Consider the following 23,489-nt stretch of genomic DNA (forward strand, 5'->3'; position numbering starts at 1 on the left):
GTTTAGCTGACCAGGTGGTGATTGATCAAAGGTTTGGACTCAGTCTTGGAGGTCTTTTCCGACCCAAATGATTCTGTGACGATCCTGGTCTAATTTTAACAGTGAAACAAGAACAACTCAGGGAATCAGCTGTATTGCCAGTCCCTGTTCTGTACTGTAGGACTCCTCATAATGGATTCTGCAACAGCATATCAGCTTATATTATCTAGAAGCTCCTTTTTATCTTACAAGCTAATTCGTGTCGGGGAGGGATCGCGTGGAACTTGCGGCAAAAGGATTAAAACGCCACCGAAAATAACCTGAGCGACAACAAAAAAAAAACCCTAAAAAAACTAAACTCAAGCCAAAAAACAAACAAAAAAAAAGGTGGAGAGCAGAGCTACCTCGAGCCAGAAATCTGCAGTGTCGTGCACGAAGATCACCAGCGTCCCGAGGCGCACGTAGTTGCCGCACCAAGAGCCGCTCATCAGCCCGATGGCTGCCAAGTGATGGACAACGTGAGCCAGGAAATCCTGCCGGGGAGAGCCAAAAAACAACGAGGTAAAGCCAAGCAAGCACAGCCCTGGAGGGTGTTATCAGCACCCCGGGGGATGCCCTGGCAGGAGATGGGTGTGCAGGTGTGCCAGGCACAGGCTGATGCTGCCCTCATGTGGCTGCACCAAATCCAGGAGCCAGGCGAGGATTTTCCTCACACTTTTTCAAGGAAAGGGAGGTTTTAGCTACAAATAAGCACCACCACTTGCCTTCCTTTTGTTGTCAATCCCAAGGGTAAATAAGAGAGACCAGTAAAACCCGATCTCAGCCATGTAGTACCAGTACTGGGATGGCAGCAGGGTCTGCAATGAAGACAGGCACAGTTAACTCTGGGAACAGCCAAACAGTAAATGCCACAGAAATTACTTCTTTTTTCCTTCCCTGACTTCTCCTGCTCCTCCTTTTAAACAAGCTGAGTCTTGCTTAAAAAATTAAACTAAACTAAATCCCTGTTCTGGGCTTCATTAAGAAGGATGTTCTGGGAGCCAAATATTTTAACCTTTGCTCAGCCCAAAATCTCAATTTCTGCAGTTCCTCCCCCACCTCTGAATTTTAACATGCTTTTCTCCACGTTTTTGTCAGAGAACTCCACACAGAGTCCTTCTGCATTTGATTACAAACAACTGCAAACAAACCCCCTCCGTTTTGGTGAACGATTAACATATTAAATATTCACACACCCCACGTGTGAAATGTCAGTTATTTATGCTAAAATCCCATGGATCTGCTGAGGGCAGGATGCTGGGCTCAGCTGCTCCCTTGGGTCAAGACACTGCCCAAGTGGCAGGTGTGTACAGGGAGTTGGGAAAACTCAGCTGGGAGGCAGAATTCCTTTTGTTCCTGGCCCTTGCCTAGGACAGGGATAAGAAGATTTATGAAACTAAGAATGCCCTGAAGGATTGCTGGGCCTGGAGCAGTGCAGGGGTTCTACACTGAAACTTGGCACCACCCAGAACATCTCCAGGGTGCAAGTGGTATCCTGGGGTGGGTGGAAATAACCATGGCTGGGCTGGAGGGGTGAGTTGCAGCACAGGCAGATGCCAGGGAAGCCCTGGAACAGTCAGCAGGACTTCCCAAAAAAAGGCAACAGGCTCTGGTGCCACACCTCTGTAGGTGGTGCCTGTCGGGAAGGGAAAAGGCTGCTGCAGATTGGGAGGGGCAATGGGGAAATACCTGGAACGCCTGGAGGCCAATGGCCAGATCCCAAAAAGCTCACCTGAAATGGGTATCCAACCCACGTCTGCCAGATGTCGTAAAACCAGGGTTTCTGGGGAAGACACAGCATTCAGAGTCTGCTCAGCTCAGCAACAATCACCACCTTAACTCACAGCCTTCACTGCCTAAAATTTCCCCAAGCAGAGCAGGCTAAGAAGCTGCAATCTTGATAACTGTTCTCCACCACTTCCCAAAGGGGAATCTCACATCTCAGATTTATTATATTGGTCCCAGGTTTCTGGCTGCCTCTCAGGACACCTGAAACGTTCCAGTTCATCATTTCATCATCCAAAGCAGTGGGGGTGTGGTGTTTTATTACTGCAATTACTCAAGATGTGTTGCCACAGCGGTTGGATTCGCTGTGTTTACCAGTCCCACACTCCACTGGCTCAGGAGGATAAACAGTGTTTGGGGAGAGGAGCCAGATGAAGGTGGACACGCCGGGATCTGCTCCGCTGCTCGGGGGAAGCGTTAATGGCACCCCAGGCAGGGCTCACACACTTACAACCAGCACTCTCCCCTGTTATTCCCAACGTGTGACTCAGCAGCAACACCTCAATAAACAGCTGTGACCCCCCAAAAATGCTGCCAGAAGAAAGGTTTATGGCTTCCCCTGAGGGAGGCACAGCCATGTGATGGGTTTGTAGGTGTTAACAAGGCATGCTGCAAAACCATCTGCGTGACTTCTTAAAACTTGCCTTACAAATACTGATTACTCATAAATTCCTTTATCATAGAAGGTCATAAGGTAATTTAAAAATTAAATCTCGGTGCATATTGCAGCCCATCCTCTAGATTACATACACCAAAGATGTGAGCACACAGAGCCACTGAAACCCCTTGGCTCTTTCAATGGGCTTCAAGGAAATCCAGAAATCAGTCCTTATTTTGTTAAAAAAGTGGTATCAATCTTTCAGAAAGTTAACTTACATCATACAGAAATATAAATCCAACAATGGAGGATGTCAGATAGAATGAGAAACGCCAGCTGCAAAATTAAAGTGAAAAAAAAAATCGTTATATTTTGTATAGATATTGTCCTGAGCCAGGATTACTGCAAATCATTGTGAGCATCAGGCAATCTTCACATAAATGTGGCCTCACACTCTACCATCAAGGGTTGTCACACATCAGCTGCATCTGAATTATTCATATTTAAATACTTAAGCTTTGACTAATTGCTAAGGTAGCAAATTCTTTTCCATGATCACGACACATATTTGGATTGTGATGACAGCAGTAATTTTCCAGCCAGGCATGAACTGAGTAAGAGGACGATCGCAACAAGTGTAACAAATCCCCTAAAAATTCATGTTTGCTAACTCCAACCTTTCCCATTGTATCAATCCCTCTAAACCATTCCCACTGGACTGAGAACTCCCCACAGTTCCCTGAGTGCAGAAGGTGTCTCAGCCCACACTTCCCAATCTGACCAGTCTCTGTGTGCACCAAGAGGGACTCGTTCCACTCACGGGGTTCTCTTCATCTCTCAACACCCGTTGTTGACAACAGGGGGATCTTATGAAACTTCAGCAACTACAGGATTAGTTTATGTATTACTACAGAGGTCTGAATTAACTATAAACTTCAATCTCTCACTAGGTGTGCCAGAATTTAGCCTGATCTAAGCTGTCTGTGGATTACGTGGATATCCAGCAAGGCAGATAAAACTTCCAGGTTTGCACCATGGATCTGCTCTGTCAGCAGGGGGGGGGAAAGCTCTTGTGCATTGTCAGTGAGCTGTGGTGTTGCCTTCCTGGGTGTCAGAGCAGGGTGCTGTGACTCGGAGCCAGCAGTCCTGTGATGACTCTGGAGCCTGTGTGGGAGGGATTGTCCCTGGGACTGGGTGTGGCTGCAGCCTCAGCCCAAGCGTTCCCACTCCCACCTCTCCAGGTGATGGAAAACTCCTTCCTTTCCACTCTTCCCCTTGGCAGGAACAAGCCTGACCCTTCCTTGGGGAGCTCTGCAGGATCAGCAGGGAAATACTGGAGGACTTCACATGCAAAAAGAAGGGTCGTGACCACATGGCCCCAAACCTGCTGAGAACTTGTTCTAGAACGAGAGGAGAGCGGCCTCCCAGAAAACCTAAATACGAAAAGAAGGAGAGAGCACCTCAAGAACACTGCGCTCGTGGATTGAGAGATGTGTAAAATGAGATTGTGGTCTCTGGCAAACATTAATGAAGTGCCACAAGAGACAAGGAGATGAGAACCTGGGTGGTAAAAGCAGCCCCTCCTTCCTGAGCCCCACAGTACCTGCAGGGTGATATCCCAGGTGGAGGAATGAGATGTTCAAAGACTGAGACGGCACTTCATGAGAAAAACAACAAACAGAGGATGAGGCCATGGGATGGTGGAGGCGAGACAAGATAATGCCTCTCACGCCTGGGAAGGAGCTCAGGAAACAATTACAAAATTGCCACCTGATGCACAGGTGATAAACAGTTGGTTTCCTTCTCAACTTTAAAGCCTCTTTCACCAGGTGATTTGGAAATAACTCTGCAGAACACCCACAGCATAGACAGGGAAAATTCCGAGGAAAGTCGGAGAGCAAATGGAAGGGGAGAGAGGGAACCACAAGTAAAACCTGGCTCAGAGTTAACCAAGACATGCTAGAAAAAACAACCCTGTGGCACAGGACAGGCTTTACACAGGGGCTGGTGCTGCCCTCATGGCTCCTGTTTCACACAGGGGAGCTGTGAGTGGTCCAGTGGATACGGCAGGACTGATTCCGTGTTGGTTGTAAAGGGATTTTCTGAATCAGACCCAAAGCACAGAGCACCTCCGAGGCTGTGCCAGGAGTCCCCAGCCCTACAAACATATATTGAACACACCTGGCAACAAAGAGTGCTTCAGATGAACTCACTACACTGCCAGACTGCCAGAGCACTACCTCATCTTGCATCTAGCCAAGCTCCTTTATGAATCTGGTGAGCAAAAGCTAAGGTAAAACTCATCCAAATTGACCGAATTTTACCCAAGTGCATTTTAAACTCTTGAGCCTTGCCACCAGGGAGAGCACTGAACAGCAGCCATCCAAAAGGATCTTCTGATTTGACTTCAGGAATCTTTTCTCCTGAGCTGAATGTAACAGCAAAGAACTCAGCAGGGGAAGCTGAAGGCTGGTAAGTCTCTCAGTGCAGGGAAGGTTTCATGCAAAGGGCTTTCCAAACCCCAGTGTTGCTCAACTGGGAGCGCTAATGGCTTAAGTATGGCTTAGATCTGGCTCATCAGATTTTCCTTGTGATTCAGAAAAATGATCCAGGAGATTGCAGGCTTTCAAAAAATTTCATAACGCTCCTAATACCGACTACTAGGGTGGAATAACTCTGTTCCTCGGTTTTTTTTGCCTAGAGAATTATATTCAATTAAATTTCCCTGGCATAGAGCAGAGGAGGGTTCAGCAAATTGCACAAGAGAAACCTGTTTGCTTCATTCTCACTCGAGCTGCCAGGCAAGTTTGAATCTCAGTTTTCAGCTGTGTGTTACTGGAGACACCCGTGGCAGGCAGATCTTTTAGCACTAGCAGGAAATCTTATTGCCACATGTGAAACAAAGCTAATTGATCCACCAAACAACAGCAGAAATAAACCCTGGAGACTGGCTTGCCAGGAGAGTTTACTGAAGTCAGACTTCAGAGAGACACACCTCTTGTCAATCAACTGGATTTGTGTCCCACAGAGGGACTAAATCATCATACATCGATTCACACTGAAAATAATCTTGATACTCAGCTTTGAGCTCTGCAGCTGTACTTTTAACCCCCAATTCTACAGTAACAGGGGTTAAATATTACAAATATTACAATGAGGTGAATTTTTGCCAGTGTAGTTACACCAGTCAAAAACCAAATACACAGAGCATTTGGGAAGTGTCTGACAGGGGTAGAGTTAATGTCAGCACCCAAAAGGGATGAGCTATAGAAGAAAACCCATTTGGGGATTTGCAATTTGTAGGAGATTTTGGGCCCCACTTTAATTATTTAAAGTGTTCAGGTATGAGGAAGCTCTCACAGATGTGTGAAAAATCACATGCAAGAGGTTTTGTAAGTCTTTACATATTCATTACTCTCCTTGGCCCACTCTCATCAGTGTGTTTGAGCTCCTGCTTTGCACAGTGTCCCATGACCAAGCTGTGACACCTGTCATTTACTCAGGATGCCACTTTTCCTGCCCTTGAACTCACTTCAGCACACATGATACCATCCCAAAATGACAGCGTGGGCTCATACATAAACCAGAGTAAACAATTTTTGTTTCCCTATAATTACTGGCAGACAGGAAAATATTTTCCTATTGCCTGCATATTTTCATCCAGCACTTTGCAGCAGGAGCCTACAGATATATCCATTATCCCAAGAGGAGGAAAACTGTAAAATATTTTTAAGTTTGTTTTTTTTTGTTTTCAGGAGAAGCAGTGAATCTAATCTTGTAATCACTATTTGGAGAAATGCTACCGGATCCTTTCAATTCATTTGTGCTTTCACAAACCAAAGCCCTCATCAGACAGGCCCAGCTTTCTGGAAACAAGTCCCCCTTAAAAGATACCTGAGAAGCTCAAATTGTTATTTTTCTTAACCAGTCAAGCACATAATAACCAAAAACATTGTCTTTTCTTACAAAGCCTCCTGGAACTTCCGAAGGACTGTTGGGATCTCCAGGTTCCGCCGTCTCCTAAACCATTTCTCCACCAAGTGGATGGTACAGTTGCACTTCTTGGCAAGGCCCTGAATCTCTGACTGCAAAAGAAATGGAACAGTGTCAGCAGCAAGAGGCACTCCAGTGTCACTTCCATGTGTTTTGTAGTTCACAGAACAGCTTCCCCAAGATCAAAAGTATCCCAAATATGAAGTATATATGGGAGTATTTTTGAGTGACACTCACAGAAACCCTGGATTTTTATTTCTACATTTATTTGATTTATTTATACGGATATATAAAATATAACATATAAATTATATGTTTGTATTGATATAATTTATTTATTATTTATATAAATAATATTTCTATTTATTTATTTATATAAATAAAGCAGCCACGAAATGAACAGATCCACAAACTGTGCTATTGTCTTTCTGGTGGTTCCTGAGTTTCAGAGATGCAACTTTTACTGCTAGACAAGAGGTTGGGCTGGAGAGGGAAGTCCCAACACATTTGGACACTGTATCTAATATCTTACCTAATTATAAATAATTATTTGTTTATATTTAAATGAGTTTGGCAGACAAGAAGTGGCCTGGAATTAAGGTGACCTGAGCTCTTGTTCTTTAATCCATCCCTCTTCCAGTGTGCAGAGCAAGTCAATGTGTCTCAATGAGCAGGACCCAGACTGCCCCCTTCAACTCCTAAAATAAATGAGGGGTAAAGCACGGCCTAGAAGTGCCATGGGAATGGCACACTCGGTGTTTCTGCATCTTGAACTCGGAGGTGGGGCAGCCCTGCTGCACAGCCAGCCCAGCACGTGCCTCCTGCATTCCAGGGTGCTCAGGGCCCCACGTGCAGCAGCCTGGGGGTTTCCTCCCTCTCCTCCACCCCTAAGAGTGGAAGGTGTGGGATGACCCCCCCAGGGGCTCAGACAAAGTGTTTGGTTCATCCCTGGGGAGGTTTTTTCCTCCCAAGGCCAGTGTGTAAATAGTGGGTGGCGGCAGCAGCGCCTCCACCAAGGTGAGTCCAGTTCAGTTGGTCTCCTACCCTCAGGGAAACCTCTGGAATGTGAGCTAAGGCACCTCAGCTGCTGAGGAGGGCAGGAGTGCCAACAGCCCGTGTCCAGCCCATCCTGCTGGCCGGGGAGCTCTCCACTTGCCACGCAGGAATATCGACTTTGTGTTGACCGACAACAGAGCCCAGATGCCCTCAAACTGCCAGCCAGGCCTCTGCAGGCTTTCCCAGGCACACTGATCCCCGAGCTGGACACCAAAGGAGGCAGCCTGGACCCTTCCCATGCACTCATGAGCATAAAAATGCTGTGCTTCCTTTCAGAGATCCCATTGTCAAACTGTTCCCATGCAGAAGGAAGGAATGAAAGAGAGACTGGGATACTTGACCAGACAGAGAACACCAATACATTGATTCCTGATGGTATCAGGCAGAAGACACAATAAAACAATGGTAGAGAGAGGGATAGAATGCAAAGTTCCACGTACCCATAATTAATAAAATCCCTCATTACTAGAAAGCCTTTCCAAACCAGTGTAGGAGCACTGCAGTCATTTAGGAACTTGGTCAGTGAACTTTCTGAGGCTGCACTTCCCAGCAACAACCAAGCTGCCTCACTTTTGGAGATGACAAACACTGGCTATTCTTTTTTCTCCTTGTTCAATTTTCAAAACAAACAGCAAGGTAACAGAAGGATTGCTTTTCTTTCCCACATAAGCCAGGATTAAGTGTGTAGCAACGTAACGGATCAAAAGGCTTCCATGCCCACCTTCCAACATTATTGCTTGCAATAACTATGATGCCACTTTCCAACAAGAGATGTCAGCTGATGTTTTCTCCAGGCAGAAATGAATTAAAGATGGAACACTGATCTTTGCTGGAAGTATTATTAACAGTGTAATCTGGAACAGCATGCCAGGAATTTAAACATCTTAAATGTATTTTCTGTTTCGGATGCCGTAAACCCGTGTCAGCAGAACAGCCACGAAAACCCAAATAAATTAAGTCATCTGTCAATCAGCTGGAACTCATCCCATGATGTCATTGCTGATAGCTGACTGAAACAGTAAGAGTGGGATTTTCCAAAACCAAACCCAGTTTAAAGGAATGAGGATCCTTACTTGGGATGGATGTCTGGAGCACTCCCGGAAATAACTCTCTAAAACAGGATTAGGCTGTGGCTTCACACGTCTTACATTCTTTATGCCCAGGGCTTTTGCCAGAGGAATGGCAACATATCTGAAAAGACATACCATGAGAAACTTCAGAAATACAACAGAGATACAAGCCCTTGGCTGTTCTCATGACAGGATCTGAAATAAATAGGTCTGATGCAATTTACTCCGCCAGTGCTCTGTGAGAGAAAGGGATCTCCCTCCAGCTAATCCCAAGAGGGAACCACAGCACATCAGCAGTTACACAACGAAGCAGACCCAAGGACTCCAGTTTGTGGCCATGAGATGATACAAAACTAAAGGAAAGAAAAGGATACAAAGGTCAGGATGTGTTCTTTGGAGTCAAGCAACAGTTAAGGGAGGGCACCACGAGATCAGCTGCTCTCTCTGTGGGCTCCAGGATTGCCCCTGGGCCGCTTTCTCTGGTGGCAGAATCACTGGGAATGCACTTCATGGGGCCACCCCTGCACATGGCCGTTCCCTGAGGCTCAAGGCTTCTCCTTCTCCCCCTTTTTCCAACCCAAACCGCTGCAGGGTGTGCCAAGGGCTTCTCCCTTCTGCTTGGGCAGGACTTGCTGCAAAAGCCCTGCTGATATCAGCAATTGATTCCTCATTACTCATAGCCGTGGTCAGTTTTCCCTGGATTCCCTGCAGCCAGATGTGTGGGCTAATTATCCACACCAGTGAGACACTCTTGGGCAAGCCTTTCCTCAGGAGACACTGGGAATGGTTAGAAACATATGATCCAAATTACTTTAGATTGCCAACACGAGTGATCTTATCTGCTCCCGTTTTAAGCCTGTCCAACTTACGACATTCCGAATTTCCTCATTCTATCCTGAAATAATTATAAAAACCTACTAATCACATTCTTTAGGGGAAAAAAATAGGAAAAAAAGGGAAAGGCTCGCAAAAAAGGTACAAATAAGTAAGTGAAAGCACTGCAAATCTTAATATAATTGTAGCTTTCTTCTGTGGAGTCAACCCCTGCCTGTCCCCTAAGATTGCAGCTGCAGAAGCAATCCATCTTTCAGTGCCAAAGTGAGGGGGGATAAAAAGGAATCAGCTTTACTAGATCTGCATAAAACGTTCACACGAAACTTTGAGCCCCCTCCAGCCTGCTTAGCTTGGCCCCAGATGGACACCTGGGATCCATCAACAAATACCTTCACCCTCCCACCAAAGGAGGGAAAGGAAACCCAAGGGGTTTAGAATTAATGGTATCTCCGACAAAAGGAGATAGAAGTATCCCAACACTGTTCTAAGGAAGTTAGATAGAGATGTTTTCCTCCTAGATTGGAGCACAGCCACCTATTCCTAGCAGGGAGAACATTTCCCAGTTTTTCACCTGCCCCGTTATCTGTACCAGATCTTTCTAGCAAACCACCAACTAATCCTCCTTCATAAAACAGGAGAACATTGATCTAAAGATATTTGTAGCATTAACGAGGATTAACATCAGCATCAAATAGCATTTCTGCCTCTTACCTTTCACTGAAGAAGCGGATAATCAGCAATACAAAGGCATATGGGATTGTGGCATATAACTGGTGTGGTTTGGGGAAGACAAGGCCATCCCGGTCTACAAAATCTGCCCATGTACAATTGATTGGCATCCAGATGTTCTCCCACCAGAACCAGCTGTTGAGTGTCCTTAATATGTAGGCCATGCTATGTTAAAAACAGAAAAAAAAAAAAAGAGATAATTGAATTTATTCTTCATGTATTGAAAAGAAAATGCCTGAAATAAAACATATTGTTGTGTAGAGCCAGTGAAGTCAGTTTGCTCAGGGAAAAAAATAAAATCACAGAGGAAGCTGAAACCCTCTTGGTGGGATTATAACCCAGCAGAAGATGAAATAATAGAGCTGAATTTTGAGTTGGTGTAAACCAATGCAGGCCTTTGAAATCTGCAGGGGGGGAGGTAATCTGGGGCCTCATTTCAGTCACTCACACTGGACTGCTTAGCACCTGCTCTAATTTGCAATAATCATTTATAATCTATCACACCAGTACTAATGAGAACTGATCTTCCCCTGGCTGCCTTCACAAATTAAACATAACAGGGTCAAGAGTGGAAAAGAAATGAGGAAGTACAGGGGGAACTCAATTCTGTAATAATAAGGACATTTTGCTGTTCAATTACCACTGTTTAATATGCTAATAGCAATATATCCTGAATTTGCAGACACCTGTGCACAGGAACAAGCAGAAAAAAAAATACAGTGCAGAGCAAGTTTTCCTGGGAATTGCAGGAAGTACCATGATGAACAAAATGTCTAAAATCACTTCTGGAAGGAAAGAAAGATTTCACTTCAACTAAAATATTTCATTCCTGTAAAAGTCTCATTTTTAGCCTTTGCATTCAAAATTCTGTATTTAGAAATTTCTGGTCTCACTCATTTAGCTGTAAGGACTTCACAGTTACAAACATGTTATATCAAATCCTATAAAAATATCCTAACACTGAAGAAATATAGAAGTTACAATAATGTTTTCCACAAGGCTGAAATACGTCATTTCTCTATCATTTCAAGGAATAATAAATCTAAATACATTTTTCCATACCAAGATTTTCTGTAAACCAGGAAAAACACGAGGAAACAGCTGATGCCATTGAAACACAGATCTGCTGAGGAAACAGCTGAGCTGGGAGGATTTTAAACAAGTGCCCTCCCAGCATCCCACTGGAAGATCGTACAGCGGTATCTTTGGAGGGGATCAAGTGATGAGATCAAATCATGCTGAGGTCAGACAGTAGTTCAGAGTTTTTCCTGTCCCTCCATATCTGAGCAGGGGCCACAGGACTTTAGTTGTGCCTGGAGCTGGGTCAGGGCACGGTGCTCAGTGCGGTCACCCCGGCATTCCGGATCAGGAGTGGATCCCACTTTAATTAACGGCCAAACGAACCATCCCTGGGCTTTAGGGAGGACATTGGAGTGTGTTCAAAGAAAGGTCTGGAGCACAAGTGCTGTGAGGAGCAGCTGAGGGAGCCGGGGAGGCTCAGCCTGCAGGAGACCTTCTCACTCCCTACAACTCCCTGACACGAGGGTGGAGCTGGACAGGGATCAGTCTCCTCTCCCAGGAACCGGCAGCAGGACAAGAGGGCACAGCCTTGAGCTGCCCCAGGGGAGGTTTAGCTTGGACATTGGGAAGAAGTTCTTTACAGAGAGAGTGATCAGACACTGGAATGGGGTGCCCAGGGAGGGGGTGGAGTCACCGTCCCTGGAGGTGTTTAAGACAAGACTGGCTGTGGCATCAGTGCCATGGGCTGGGTGACAAGGTGGGGTTGGGTCACAGGTTGGACTCGATGATCTCAGAGGTCTTTTCCAACCCGGTTGATTCTGTGATTCTGTTTCCACTGAGCTGGAGAGTTGCAGCAGATCTGGGAAACAGGGACCTGGACCCACCAAACAGCCACTGGGGACTCATTTCCTGGCCAAGCCCAGTAGTCAGAACTCAGCCATTAATAACCCACCATTTAAATCTTTTTAAACACCAAAAGGGGACAGTAAAAACCTTCCCAATGAATCACGTGTGTAGAACCAACTGCAAAAATAAAGGAGGGAGAAATCACAGTGGTTCCCCCACTCAGACTTTATATGCCAAGTTTCAGCCTAGAGCAGTTTTTTTACTGCTGGATTATAAACTCCTGGAAGTGGGGATTTATCCCAGGGCTGCTCTCAGACCCTTAACAACAGCTCACAGGCGCCATCAGAGCGAAGCAGGGCTTTGAAACAGGACATTTTGGGTCAGACAGAAAGGCTGGCAGACAAACTGCCCTGGAAGAGCAGGGGAGAGACTCATTCCACAGCTCTGCCTCCTCACATCTCTGTATTTTTTAACTAGACCGTGCACTGCAAACTACCCCGAACTGGAATAAAAAGAGGCCAGTCTGTTCCAGCACAGTGGAAAGAGCACTCCCAGCTGGATTGTGGGAAGCTGGGTCAGGATAGAACATGCACCCAAAAACCTTAGGAGAACCCAGCAGAGCATATTTTCATATTGGATTCCTGGGATCTCACCAGTTCATGTTTTCCTTCCACACACCATATGATTACCTCTTAAACTAGTTAATAGAGCACTATTAAACTAAGCTCATAAGCACATGCTTGGTCTTAAAATTTAAGGGAATTCCAGGATTTGAGGTCTGCTCCAGAGTTCACAGGTTTCAGGAGAAATCCTTCCCCCCACAAACACAAGTGACTCACTGGAAGGTGGGTTCTCTGAAACTCTTCTTTTTGTAATCCCTGGGTTTGTACCAGGACTTGCCTGGCACAGGGAGGGGGTCAGACCATCCCTGGTGAACACTGTCCAAGTAATTCCTAGAAAACTGTTGAGGAGATTCCAAATCTGTCTGCAGCCTATTCTTAAGTTTCATTACCCTTAAACTGGATATTTTCACTGCTGCAAATCAGGCCATTCCCCAGGAAATCTTGAAGATTCCCATCTCCACAAGAGCAGCTGTTAAGTAAATGGGCTGTTTTCCTGTCTCCCCTCAGGTCTCATCATGAGGTTCCTGGAGCAGCTGGAAGGTGAGGAACACCAGTGGCCACCCGTTCCAGCACTGGGATCAGGCTGTAGATACCAGATTTCAAGAGCAGCTCATCTTTTCAGCTTGCACAAAGTTGTCACAAGTTGCTTCCAAAGAAGGGGCAGTGGATGAAAAGGCCCAGCTTGGCCTGATTTGGGACCAGCTCTAAGGAGAAGCTTTAAAGCCAACCCAGCCTGAAGCTCCTACTGCAGGTGCTGAGCTCAGAGCTTGTAGCAGCACCAACAACCAGGAGTGAGAAACGACAACAGCAGGTGACTCATATTCTACCCAGCCAAGGCTGAAAAAAAACACCCTCTGCCTCTTCCCAGCTCCCAATCCGTGCACCAGCACTGTCAGGATTCACTGACAAAACTGGAACTGTAGCTCTGGAAGGGACTAAAATTCAGCCTAACAATAAAATGAAGATATTTAGGAAAACTGAGGTTCCTCTGCATCTCAGAAATTAAATACTCCCAAGTAAAGAAATCTAATCACCTCCTTGCTACCGAAGCCTAATCTAGTTTTAAATGGGTTAGTGCAAAACAGGAAAATCAGGAATGATTGCTTCAGGAACTGCATCCTTTATAATTAGGGGAAAGCCTACACAGTTGGAAAGTACCAATGTGAAGTCTCTTTCAAAGCCCTGTTTCTTGAATCCTTGATACATTGGATAAAAGAACCCAAAAACCTGACTTTTAATACCATTAAGCAGAAAAAAAAAGAAGGAAAAAAAAAAAGAAAAAAAAAAGGCACATTCGGGTTTGACAAAAGCTGTGTGGTTGCATTTTGCAAAACAAATTCAGGAGCTGCTTTGAGGTGAAATTTCTGGCTGCTGCAGTCTGAGGAATGAATAAAAAGAAACAGAGCTAAAGCTTTGATTGTATTCTCTGCACAAAAGAACTTGCGTGCAAAAACTGCATTTTCAAAGCCAGGACTAAGAGAAGGTGATACCCAGGTTTGCAGGATGTGATGGGAGCATTTCCCATCCTTATTTACCGAATAAATTAGAAAAAAAAAAAAAAAAAAAAAAAAACCACAATGGATCAACAACACGAACGTGCAAGTGAAAGAAACCTTAATTTTTAAGCATCTTATCAGTCTCCTCTGTGGCTCCAGAGGTGTAACAGGGAAAGAATGTGATCAGCAAAAAGCAAGAATAACATAATTCTCCTATTTCACTCATAATTTGGCAGAACTGGTAAAGCTGGTGCAGTGAGTGTTGGGAAAAAAATCAACTCTCTCAGATATCAAGAGATAGCAAAGCTGTTCCGGGCTGTTAATCACCAACATTTAATCAGAAGTGGTTTAAAACAGTAAACAAAGATCAGATGCAACATACCATGACTTTGTTCTGGGTTTTGTTGGAGGCTCTGAAATATATCCAAGAGTAAATACATGAATTTTAGCAGCAGATCGGTGTTTTGCTACAGACATTCACGTGCAGGAACAGGTGGACAGATGTGGGTGTTTGGTAGAGCAAAGAGCTGACGGGAGGATGTTGGGTCGATGCCACCACCCCTCTGCACGTTGTCCTTCCAAATGTGCAAAGTTAGGATTCCACACAACCCGAGCCCAACATCCCACCCAGCCCACACGTCCCACCCGTGGCAGAAGGGAAAAAAAGGAGCTGCAGGAGCCGGGGGATCCTCGGGTGAAACGCTGAAGGGCTCCACCCACACAGAGCAGCTGAACTGAGATTGCTGCGAGACCTTTAACTCCACTTTTCCTCCCTCACTTGTACGGATCTCAGCTGTGAGCAGTTTAAGTGCCCACTTACGGGGCAATTACAGCATTTCACTTCTTTCACTGTCCTTCTTGTAGCTTGGGCACTACACTGAGCAGGCTAAAGCAGCACTTTGAGTAAATCTCAGTTAAGGTGGCAAGTGAGTTTTCTGCTTTTCACCTGTTCTCTGGGTGGGGAGGAAAATAAAAATATATATATATATATATAAAAAGTGAACCAGACTTCTTTGAAATGATTCATTTTCTGGGTGGAAGTTCCCATGCTGTCTCTACTTAAAGGTAAATCATTTTTGAGCAGCTGAAGTGGTTTTAGCTGACAGCAGGTTGCTGAAGAAAGTGAAATACAGTTCTCTCACCATCCAATTACAGGGCAAACTATGTCCATTTTTAAGCTTTAAAAATCCATAACATGGACAGAGTGGAATAAAAAGCTATGAAATAACTCAAATATCAGCAATAGTTTTAAGATAAAAGTAGTCATTGGAAAAAACCCAAATCCCATCCAAAGTGCAGGTTCTTAACAGATACTTAATTCATGAAAAGTTTGAACAAACCTAAAGGAACAACACTTGTTGCTTTGAGAACTTGGTAACCACTTGTCAGAATGCAGGGAAAAATCTTTTAAGTTATGACACTTTTCTTCAAATTATTACTATTGGGGAAAGATGCAAAAGAGATTTTTTTTTTTTTTAGTAGCTTAACAATGTTCTATTTGAAATAAGAACCTGAAGTGCAGCTTAAAGTGCTGTTTTATAATGGAGATTTTAACAGAACTGTGACTCTTCACAGTTATTTCAAGTAAGAGGTAAGGGCAGAGAAGAATCGAGTGGCACAGGGGTACAGAGTGATCTGGGTAAGCACATTATTAAAAGTACAGCAGCACCACAGAACGTGAGAAAACAGTAGGAGAGTGAGTAACTAAGAGAGACCTGAGGGTGCAGAGGCTTCTCCACCACCGGTGGATGACTCAAGGTTTTCAATTAGCCCTTGGCAGGTAGGAAAGGCACTGGACTGGTGCATTTGTGCTCTGGAAATCTCTATTTGAGGCTTCCTGAAACAGAGTTTTCAACCATCCAGGCTCTCACCTGGACTCCGATGGTCTCTACCCGCCCTGACCCAGCAGTTCCCCAAGTCTGGTGCTCTCCACTGTTCCCAGCTCTCCTCCTGGTTCTCCCCCTTCCTTTGCAGCTTAACCTGCCCAGACATTCCCCACCCACAAGCCCGGCCGGAGGAGGAGCCACAACGGAACTGGTCTTTCATTATTTCAACCACTCCGACATCCTTTTCGTGTCCTAACAAATGCAAGGGAGATCCTCAGCTAAATGTGCACCAGCAAAGCCTCTTCAGCAGCAGCAGCACCCCAGGTGGAGGGCTGAGCTAGGAAGGTAGTGAAAATTAGAAATACACTGCAAAAAGGGAGAGGAAAATGGGACTGGGGCTCCTCCCAGCTGAATGTTGTAGCATTACTGTGAAATAACCCTTCCTGGCACTTGTTTAAATGTGTTATTTATAGCACCAGCTTCCTCAGAGCTTCAACAGGTAAGTCTTACAGAAAAAAACAAAACCTCTGTTAAACTGAATTTCTTAAAGAACATTTTTTTTTCCCTTAGCATTTCACAGAAGAAAATTAAGGTGTACCTTTTTTAAGCACCTTAAATTCAAGGTTTTTTTTCTTTCACATTATCACATCTATATCATTAATTAACACTTTTTTCCTGTTAATAAATATAATAAATACTCCTCCCTTCCAGTTCAGAAAGTGCTCTTAGAAGCACTTAGGATAATGATACAAGAATCAGGAAAGGAAAATTGTTACTGTAACCTGTATCACCTTCTTTTTTTTTGCCAACAAAAAGCAGCTCTCACAGGTTGGAATACTTAGTGGCAACATATAAATCTCATTAAGGGCATCCCATTCTGTACCTGAAGATGATATACTCTAAGAAAACAGTGTTAGACACCAGCACACGCTGACAATTCACAGCAGACTGTGATGCAAGGAGAGGGGAAATCCCCAACCCAACAAAACCCACTAGAACAGGAAAAAAAAGGGAAGGGAACAAGAATTCCTACCTTTATGATGTTGCAGCCAAAGAGACCATAAGCACATTAGCAGGGAAGAGGCATCAGGCTCCCTACTCTGACCGAGGTAAACACGCCCTATCTCCAGAACCCTTTCAAATTCCTCCCGGACCCACCCAGCAAAGCTGCGCTTCAAGATTTCTGACTGAGGGCAATTCCTGATGTCATCCCCATCCACTCCTGAAAGCCGGGAGCAGCAGAGCCTCCCTGCCTTCCCTGCTGCTCCTTTCAACACGGGGAGATGAAGAAATGTTGGAAGCCACGTGGTGTTTTGTTGCAGGATGAGAATTGGTCTCACCTTGTGTTGCTCCACTCGCGCTCCGGGAGGACGCGGCGCCTCCGAGGGGGCAGGAAATGCCAAACGCATCCCTTCCCTCTGACAGCTTTTAGGTGTGTTCTTAGATGAAGTGTGGGGCTTTAAATAAAGTTAGAGAAAGGTTTCTACTCCTGTTGACCACTCTCAGCAATACTGCCAGCCTCAATCCGCTGAATGTTTTACAAGTGTTCCAGTTCCTCAGAAGATACAAAGTGGAATTTCTGAAGGCAGCACACACTGAGTGTGTGTTTGCTTAGAGATCCCATATAAACACATCAGTTTTACTTAAACCTATGTGATTTTTAATTTTTTTTTAATTTTTTTTTTTTAAATTCCCTGAATAAGGAATCAGGATGAAAGTTGCTCCTCAGCAGCTCTCAACCATTTCAAATACTAAATAACAGCTTTTGGGAGGGTTGGCATTACTTTGCATTCTGGTGGGCAGAATATTGTTGGAAAGGGAGAAGAAAACCTCTTATTAGCCCTTTCTTCCTGCTTTGCAGTCAGCAAACATCAACCCATGGCATGGGAGCCGAAGAACAGAAGAAACATCAATCAGTAACCGAAAATGCCCCCAGCCTTCACTGGTTTGGGCTCCAGGACTTCCTAAATCACAGAGGGTGTCTATGGAAATAACTCCAGAGAGTTTCCCCCCAGCCAGTCCTTCATTTCCACAACTCCTTTTGAGCATACTGAAACTTTCATTTTAATCCATAAACCTGCAGTGAAAGGAGATGTGACCCAGAGAAAAGTGTGGGTTTGTTCACATGGGTTTTTTTTCCTTTGAGGTGTTATATCTTGCAGCTATTGCAGCTCTTTGGTCCTTCCATAAAACTGGGAGTGGTGTTCAATAACCTGATGCACCAGAGAAGTATTACACATGAAAGATCATTTCAGAAAGGATTTGGGTTTTGGTGTTGCTTTAAGTGATCTCCATACTTTCTTTCCCACATCTGAACAAACCACTGCTATGAACCAAGCAGGAGATTTAGGAACCCTCTGCCAATTAGGAAAGCCTAGAGCAAGCTGATTCATATATCCCGTGCCAGTAATGGAATAGCCAACTGGCAGCAGCCCCTTTCTTATGCCTAAATCCACAATTTCTTCACTGTTACAGTCAACTGCAAAAAACCAAGTTTGTTTGACTGGAGCAAGTGTGGGACTGCTAAAAAAAAAAACCAAAAAAAAACCCCCATGTTCATCCTTTTTGAGGAGCATTTGTTGGGTAGCACTCACCACCTACGTAGGAGGCTATTCCAAAATTAAAGATATTACAAGGTAAATGCCAAGCTAACCATACCCTCCTGATCAAAGTGCCCACTGGCCTTGCAATTACCACTGCACTTTCGTAGTGATTATCCTTCAGGTATCTTCAATTTGAATGCTGCACAAAACCCCAAAAAAAACCAAAACCACCCCCTAAACCCCTTGAATTAATCTGGGGAGCCCAAAAAAAAAAGTTCTAAATATCCTGCCTATTAGTGCCAAACTGTTTTTGCTAATTGATTATCTGAATAGCAGTTAATCAAATCTCAGTCATATGGAGTAGGAATCAATTTGATGCAATACAAATAATTTGGCCTCTGAATTCTCTTTTCACCACCAGTGGAACCCACCTGCTTGCCATTCCTTCAAGATCAAAGTAGAGAAACTTGACATTCCTATATTTTTTTATTCCTCAAGACTCAATAAATACCTGAAAATTAATCATTCCGAGGACATTCATACCATAACTCACGACCTTGCAATCTGTAGTTTAAAAAACAAGCTCCTTTCCCCAGGAATTCCTACCTTCTCCTAATATACCAAGCTTTCCCTACATAAAAAGGGATGGAAAAGTCTTATTTACCATCTCTCAAAAAGCTTTTTCCTCAAGCCCTTTCTTACCAGTATGGCCTGACTCATAATCCAGATCCTTACAGGGAGATGTTCATTAAGGAGTGGCTTCGTCATTAATTAATTAGTAATGCCACCTGTCATAACTGAAGGCTAGAAACCTGATTTTGAACACAGCAAGCATTAAGGTAATAAATATTTATCACCCATGAATGCCAGTGCAGGGCTTAATCAGGAGGAGACATGATTTGAACACACGGGTTGAAATCTTCTAAACTCTCCAATCTTTTCAAATCATTGTTTCAGAATTTAATTCCCATGAACTTTAATCAGAATTAGAAAATTAATACTTTGACAATACGGGCTTTAACAATAAGAAGGAAGATGACAACTGGATAAAGAGAGGATGTCAACAGCAATCCTGGAAGGAGAAAGGGAAGGGAAGGAACACCAACACACTCTGCTGTTGATCCCTGCTGCCACAGGCTTCGGATATGCCTGAGGAAAAAGGCTCCAGGAAAAGACATTGATAGTACCTGGGGACTGCCTTCAAACCAGCTTCTCTCACACACCCAACTGAGGGGCAGGAGCACCACAATCACACTCCCTCTTTCAAGTCCCAAAGCCTTGGCTGTGTTTAATTTAAATCCTCAACACACTGTGTATCAATAACACTCCCGGACAGGAAGGAACAATCCCCTCATACCCAGAGGCACAGAGATGGACATGTGATTTGGTTGGCTTGCTTTATGCAAAACCCTGGTCCTGCTTTGTCTTGAAATTATCCTTGGTGAGGAGGTTTTTTTTTCTTTCCCCTCAATTTAGCAATCAACTTGTCCATACTTGCCAAATCCCCACTTCCAGTAACCAGAAAGTCCAGAGCAATTCAGAGATAACTGCACAGCTACAGAAGGTACTTGCACTGAGTTTGTTCCAAGAAGAGTAACTCTGGGTGCTTACAAAGCAAAAAAACCCCCAAATATATATATATATATAAGGATTGACTCTATAATTCACCCTTTCCACTCCAGATACTGTATTCCCCCAAATCACACTCCTATCTTAAGATGCAGGAGAGTAACACACACAATTTTCAGGCTGCAACACCAAGAGATTTATCAATTAATCCAATCAATTCAGAGAGTTTCTTAATTTGTTTCCAACAGTCCAAATAACACAGGATTAAAAAAAAAAAAAAAAAGATGCCTTGTTGGTCCTTGGAGCTGGAAGCACTGGTTTAACAACTGTATGAAAACAAACCTCAACAATTTGTAACACTTGCAGGTAGGACAATGCTGCAAACATTTGATTACATTACTGGGACACTCTCAGAGCCATCAATCTCCAGTCCACCCACAGAGAACACAAAACACAAGCATTTGCTTGGTTAAACTGAAAGGCTTCACACCCAGCAGTTCCCACCTCTGCAGCAGCTCCTCAATGACAACTCCGGGAAATATGGGCATCATGCTGGTCAATAATTTTAGCTGAGGTGAAGAAATACTCCTTTAGAGGGATCAGTGAAGGTGACCATGTACTGGATTTTCATTCAAGGAGATAAATAATTTTTAAAAATCCTGGTTGAGTTTTACATTTGCTGTTCAATGGATCTTCACCCACCTCTCACAGAAAGAGAATGCTGCTTTCACACATGATTTTCTCGAAGTATATAAATACCATCAAGGAAACCAAGTACTGCAGGTAAGTTTCCAGAAAACATTAATTTCTCTTTCAGTTAAACCCCAAAGGAAAAGAGCCCTAAAAGGTCTGCAGTGACAAAGTTGTTCTAAGAGCTGACAAACCCATTTGAAGGTTACATTTGAAGATAAAAATCAGCAAGCAAAGAAATAAGGACACAGGATTTTGTCATTTGACAACACATCTTTTTTACTTGATCAGTATACTCTATTGTTGCAAAATGGACTTGAAATTATTATTCATTTTTTAATATGTAGCTACTTCTTCCTTCTAATTAGCCATGGGCATTTGGAACTTCCTCTAAACTCCATAAAAAGTGATCAGGTTTCAACTCTTGAGCACCAGGACAGATGGGACAGATCCTTGGACAACTCCAATTGGCAGCTACAACTCCTGACAGAATTTCAGGATGTGTACATGGAAACCTTCCCTCCAAACTTTCAGGGAGCCAACATTCAGCACTGCTCACTTTAGAGGTTGTGTGTGCTACTTTCAGACATTTCACATTCTTTTCCAATCTTCCTCCTAAAAGGACACTGCTGACTGACAAAACTCATGTTTTGGAAAGCAGGAACCAGCAATAACGAAGGATATTGTAAATTCTCCATGCAAGATTTTTGCCAGAAAATATATTCTTGTATTCCTTCCACCGTGAGCCAGCAGCCAGCCAGCTCTCTACTAAAGAGCACCTCTGACAGTTAACAGCAATAAATTCATTTACACAACATTTAAGAAGATAATGGCTAGGAAAAGCTTAAATCCCTGAGATGTTTCTCAAGCAAGTCCAGGGCCGTGCCTGCTGCTGAGCTGGTGACAGTGGAAGGCTGCCTGTTATCCACTCTGACACACACTGCTGGCTTCCAACAAGGCATCAGAGTCAACCAGGTGGCCTAAAGGAGTTGTACAAAATAGATCCAGAATTTACAAACTCCTCTGGACAACTCCAAGGGAAAATACAGAGAAGCAACGCTGTAATGACCACAATATTTTCACTCCTACAGGCACTGATAAATCCCTGATTGTGACCTCAGACACCATCCCACACTGACTCTGGAAGAAGTACAAACAAAGCTTATCCTGCAGTGATAAACCAGGGAACAACCAAGGCCCCTTATTCCCAGCTTTACAAGGCTATCATAAGTATAGAAATTCCCAAGGTTGGTTTTTATTCTTGTATTACAGGATTAAAACTTGTACTACAAGTCCTAAAAGTAGAATGGAAAGCAGTCATAAAATTATTGGAGAAAATCCAGTTTGAAGAACCACAACCTGGATTCAGCTGTAACTGCTGCAATCAAGCTCTAGAAACATCCAAGTTAGAAAATATTCTTTTTAAAAAGCACATCCTGTAAGCAACTTCTAGTGCCAACTGCTTAGCTTATTAAAGCATAATTTATTCTGTTGATGTGGAAGATAAAAATCCTCAAAACAACAGCAAATATGGGGACTGGGGATGTTTCAGAGTAAGTCCTCCCATAGAAAACTTGTCTCTACACAGGCCACCTGATTTGTCCTGTGTCTTGCTTTGACATAATACAAGGAAAGTTGAGAGATATCAATATACAAAGGTAAGGCACATCAATCTCTTAGTAATCAGTGACCTAATTCCTAATATTTACAGTGGTAATACGTTCTGCAGCTGAATTAATTTGTTCTAGCAGTGAAATAACAGCTTTTAGGTTGTACAAAACCCCCAACCACTCCACCTTATAAAGTCACCAATGGATTAAAACAAATCCTTTTGCAAGGTGCTTTCTTTGTGCTTGGCTTTTTGAATACAGCCATAGAACTAATACCCACCTTCATGGCTCACACTCCTTTTATGTACAATAAAAAACAACTTGACTCACATTGATTTAACTCCACCTCAGCTCCTACAGTTCATAAATGGTAAAATATCAACACATTAAGGTATCTAGTTGCCAGACAGAAACCACATTTACCCACTTTCACCACTGAGACATCCTGAGAATTGAAACAATGGCTTTCTGAGAAGGGAAACATGTGGGAATGATCATTACTAATAACCAGCTGGGCACACAAACAGCCTGTAAGAATTACACACACTTGGATTGCAACTGAATTTGCTGCATTAAAAAAATCAAGCTGTGGCTCCTACATTTCTTGCTAAATTCTACACACTGTTCTGAGAGGTCTAAACTTTTTACTTGAAAAACATCTAGATAGTTGTAGTAATTACTGATAAACTGGAAGACAAGGACTTATCCAACACTATCTCCCCATTTTACCTTTCCCACCCACCTTATCCTATCAGTGTCTGAGAAACACTTGCAATTTAGGTCCTTCCAACTGGCAAAGCACTGACCAAGAAATGCTGAATACTCCAGTGAAAACACGGGAATTGCTCACTTTAAATAAACTGATCAGCAAAGGCTAGATTGGAAAAGGAGTGAGGATAGTGGAAAAGATTTCCCTGAAATGCACCTCCCTCCCTCCCTCCTTCTACAGTCGTGATCCTGAGAAACACCTGCTCAACCACCTTGCCAAAGGCACTTCCCATGTTTGAACTGTAAAGTTCCCAAGTTGTCTGGAGCTGCATCTTTGAACACGCCCAGAGGGATTTTAGTCCTGACAGAAAGGAGCAACTCGGCACCCAGAGCACAGCTGAGTTCACACAGTGCAGAGGAACCAGGCAGGTCTGTGACCTGGACAAGTGCAAGGGGAGTTCTTATCTAAATATCT

General features: G+C 43.8%; 1 protein-coding gene across 2 annotated transcripts in view; it reads right to left on the reverse strand.

Annotated features, from left to right (window-relative positions):
* Positions 1 to 23,489, reverse strand: part of CERS3 (ceramide synthase 3) — a 39,994-nt gene that overhangs the window by 15,051 nt on the left and 1,454 nt on the right. For both annotated transcript variants that reach the window (XM_050309022.1, XM_050309020.1), the window contains 7 exons: positions 10,066 to 10,248; positions 8,524 to 8,641; positions 6,368 to 6,486; positions 2,680 to 2,737; positions 1,751 to 1,801; positions 744 to 836; positions 384 to 512 (listed from right to left, as the gene is read on the reverse strand). In XM_050309022.1, coding sequence (XP_050164979.1) covers positions 384 to 512; positions 744 to 836; positions 1,751 to 1,801; positions 2,680 to 2,737; positions 6,368 to 6,486; positions 8,524 to 8,641; positions 10,066 to 10,247 — 750 coding nt within the window. In that variant the 5' untranslated portion in view covers position 10,248. The remainder of the gene's footprint in view (positions 1 to 383; positions 513 to 743; positions 837 to 1,750; positions 1,802 to 2,679; positions 2,738 to 6,367; positions 6,487 to 8,523; positions 8,642 to 10,065; positions 10,249 to 23,489) is intronic.

This window comes from Myiozetetes cayanensis, unplaced genomic scaffold, assembly GCF_022539395.1.
Source record: "Myiozetetes cayanensis isolate MyiCay16 unplaced genomic scaffold, myiCay2020 scf14, whole genome shotgun sequence".
NCBI classification, from domain to species: Eukaryota; Metazoa; Chordata; class Aves; order Passeriformes; family Tyrannidae; genus Myiozetetes; species Myiozetetes cayanensis.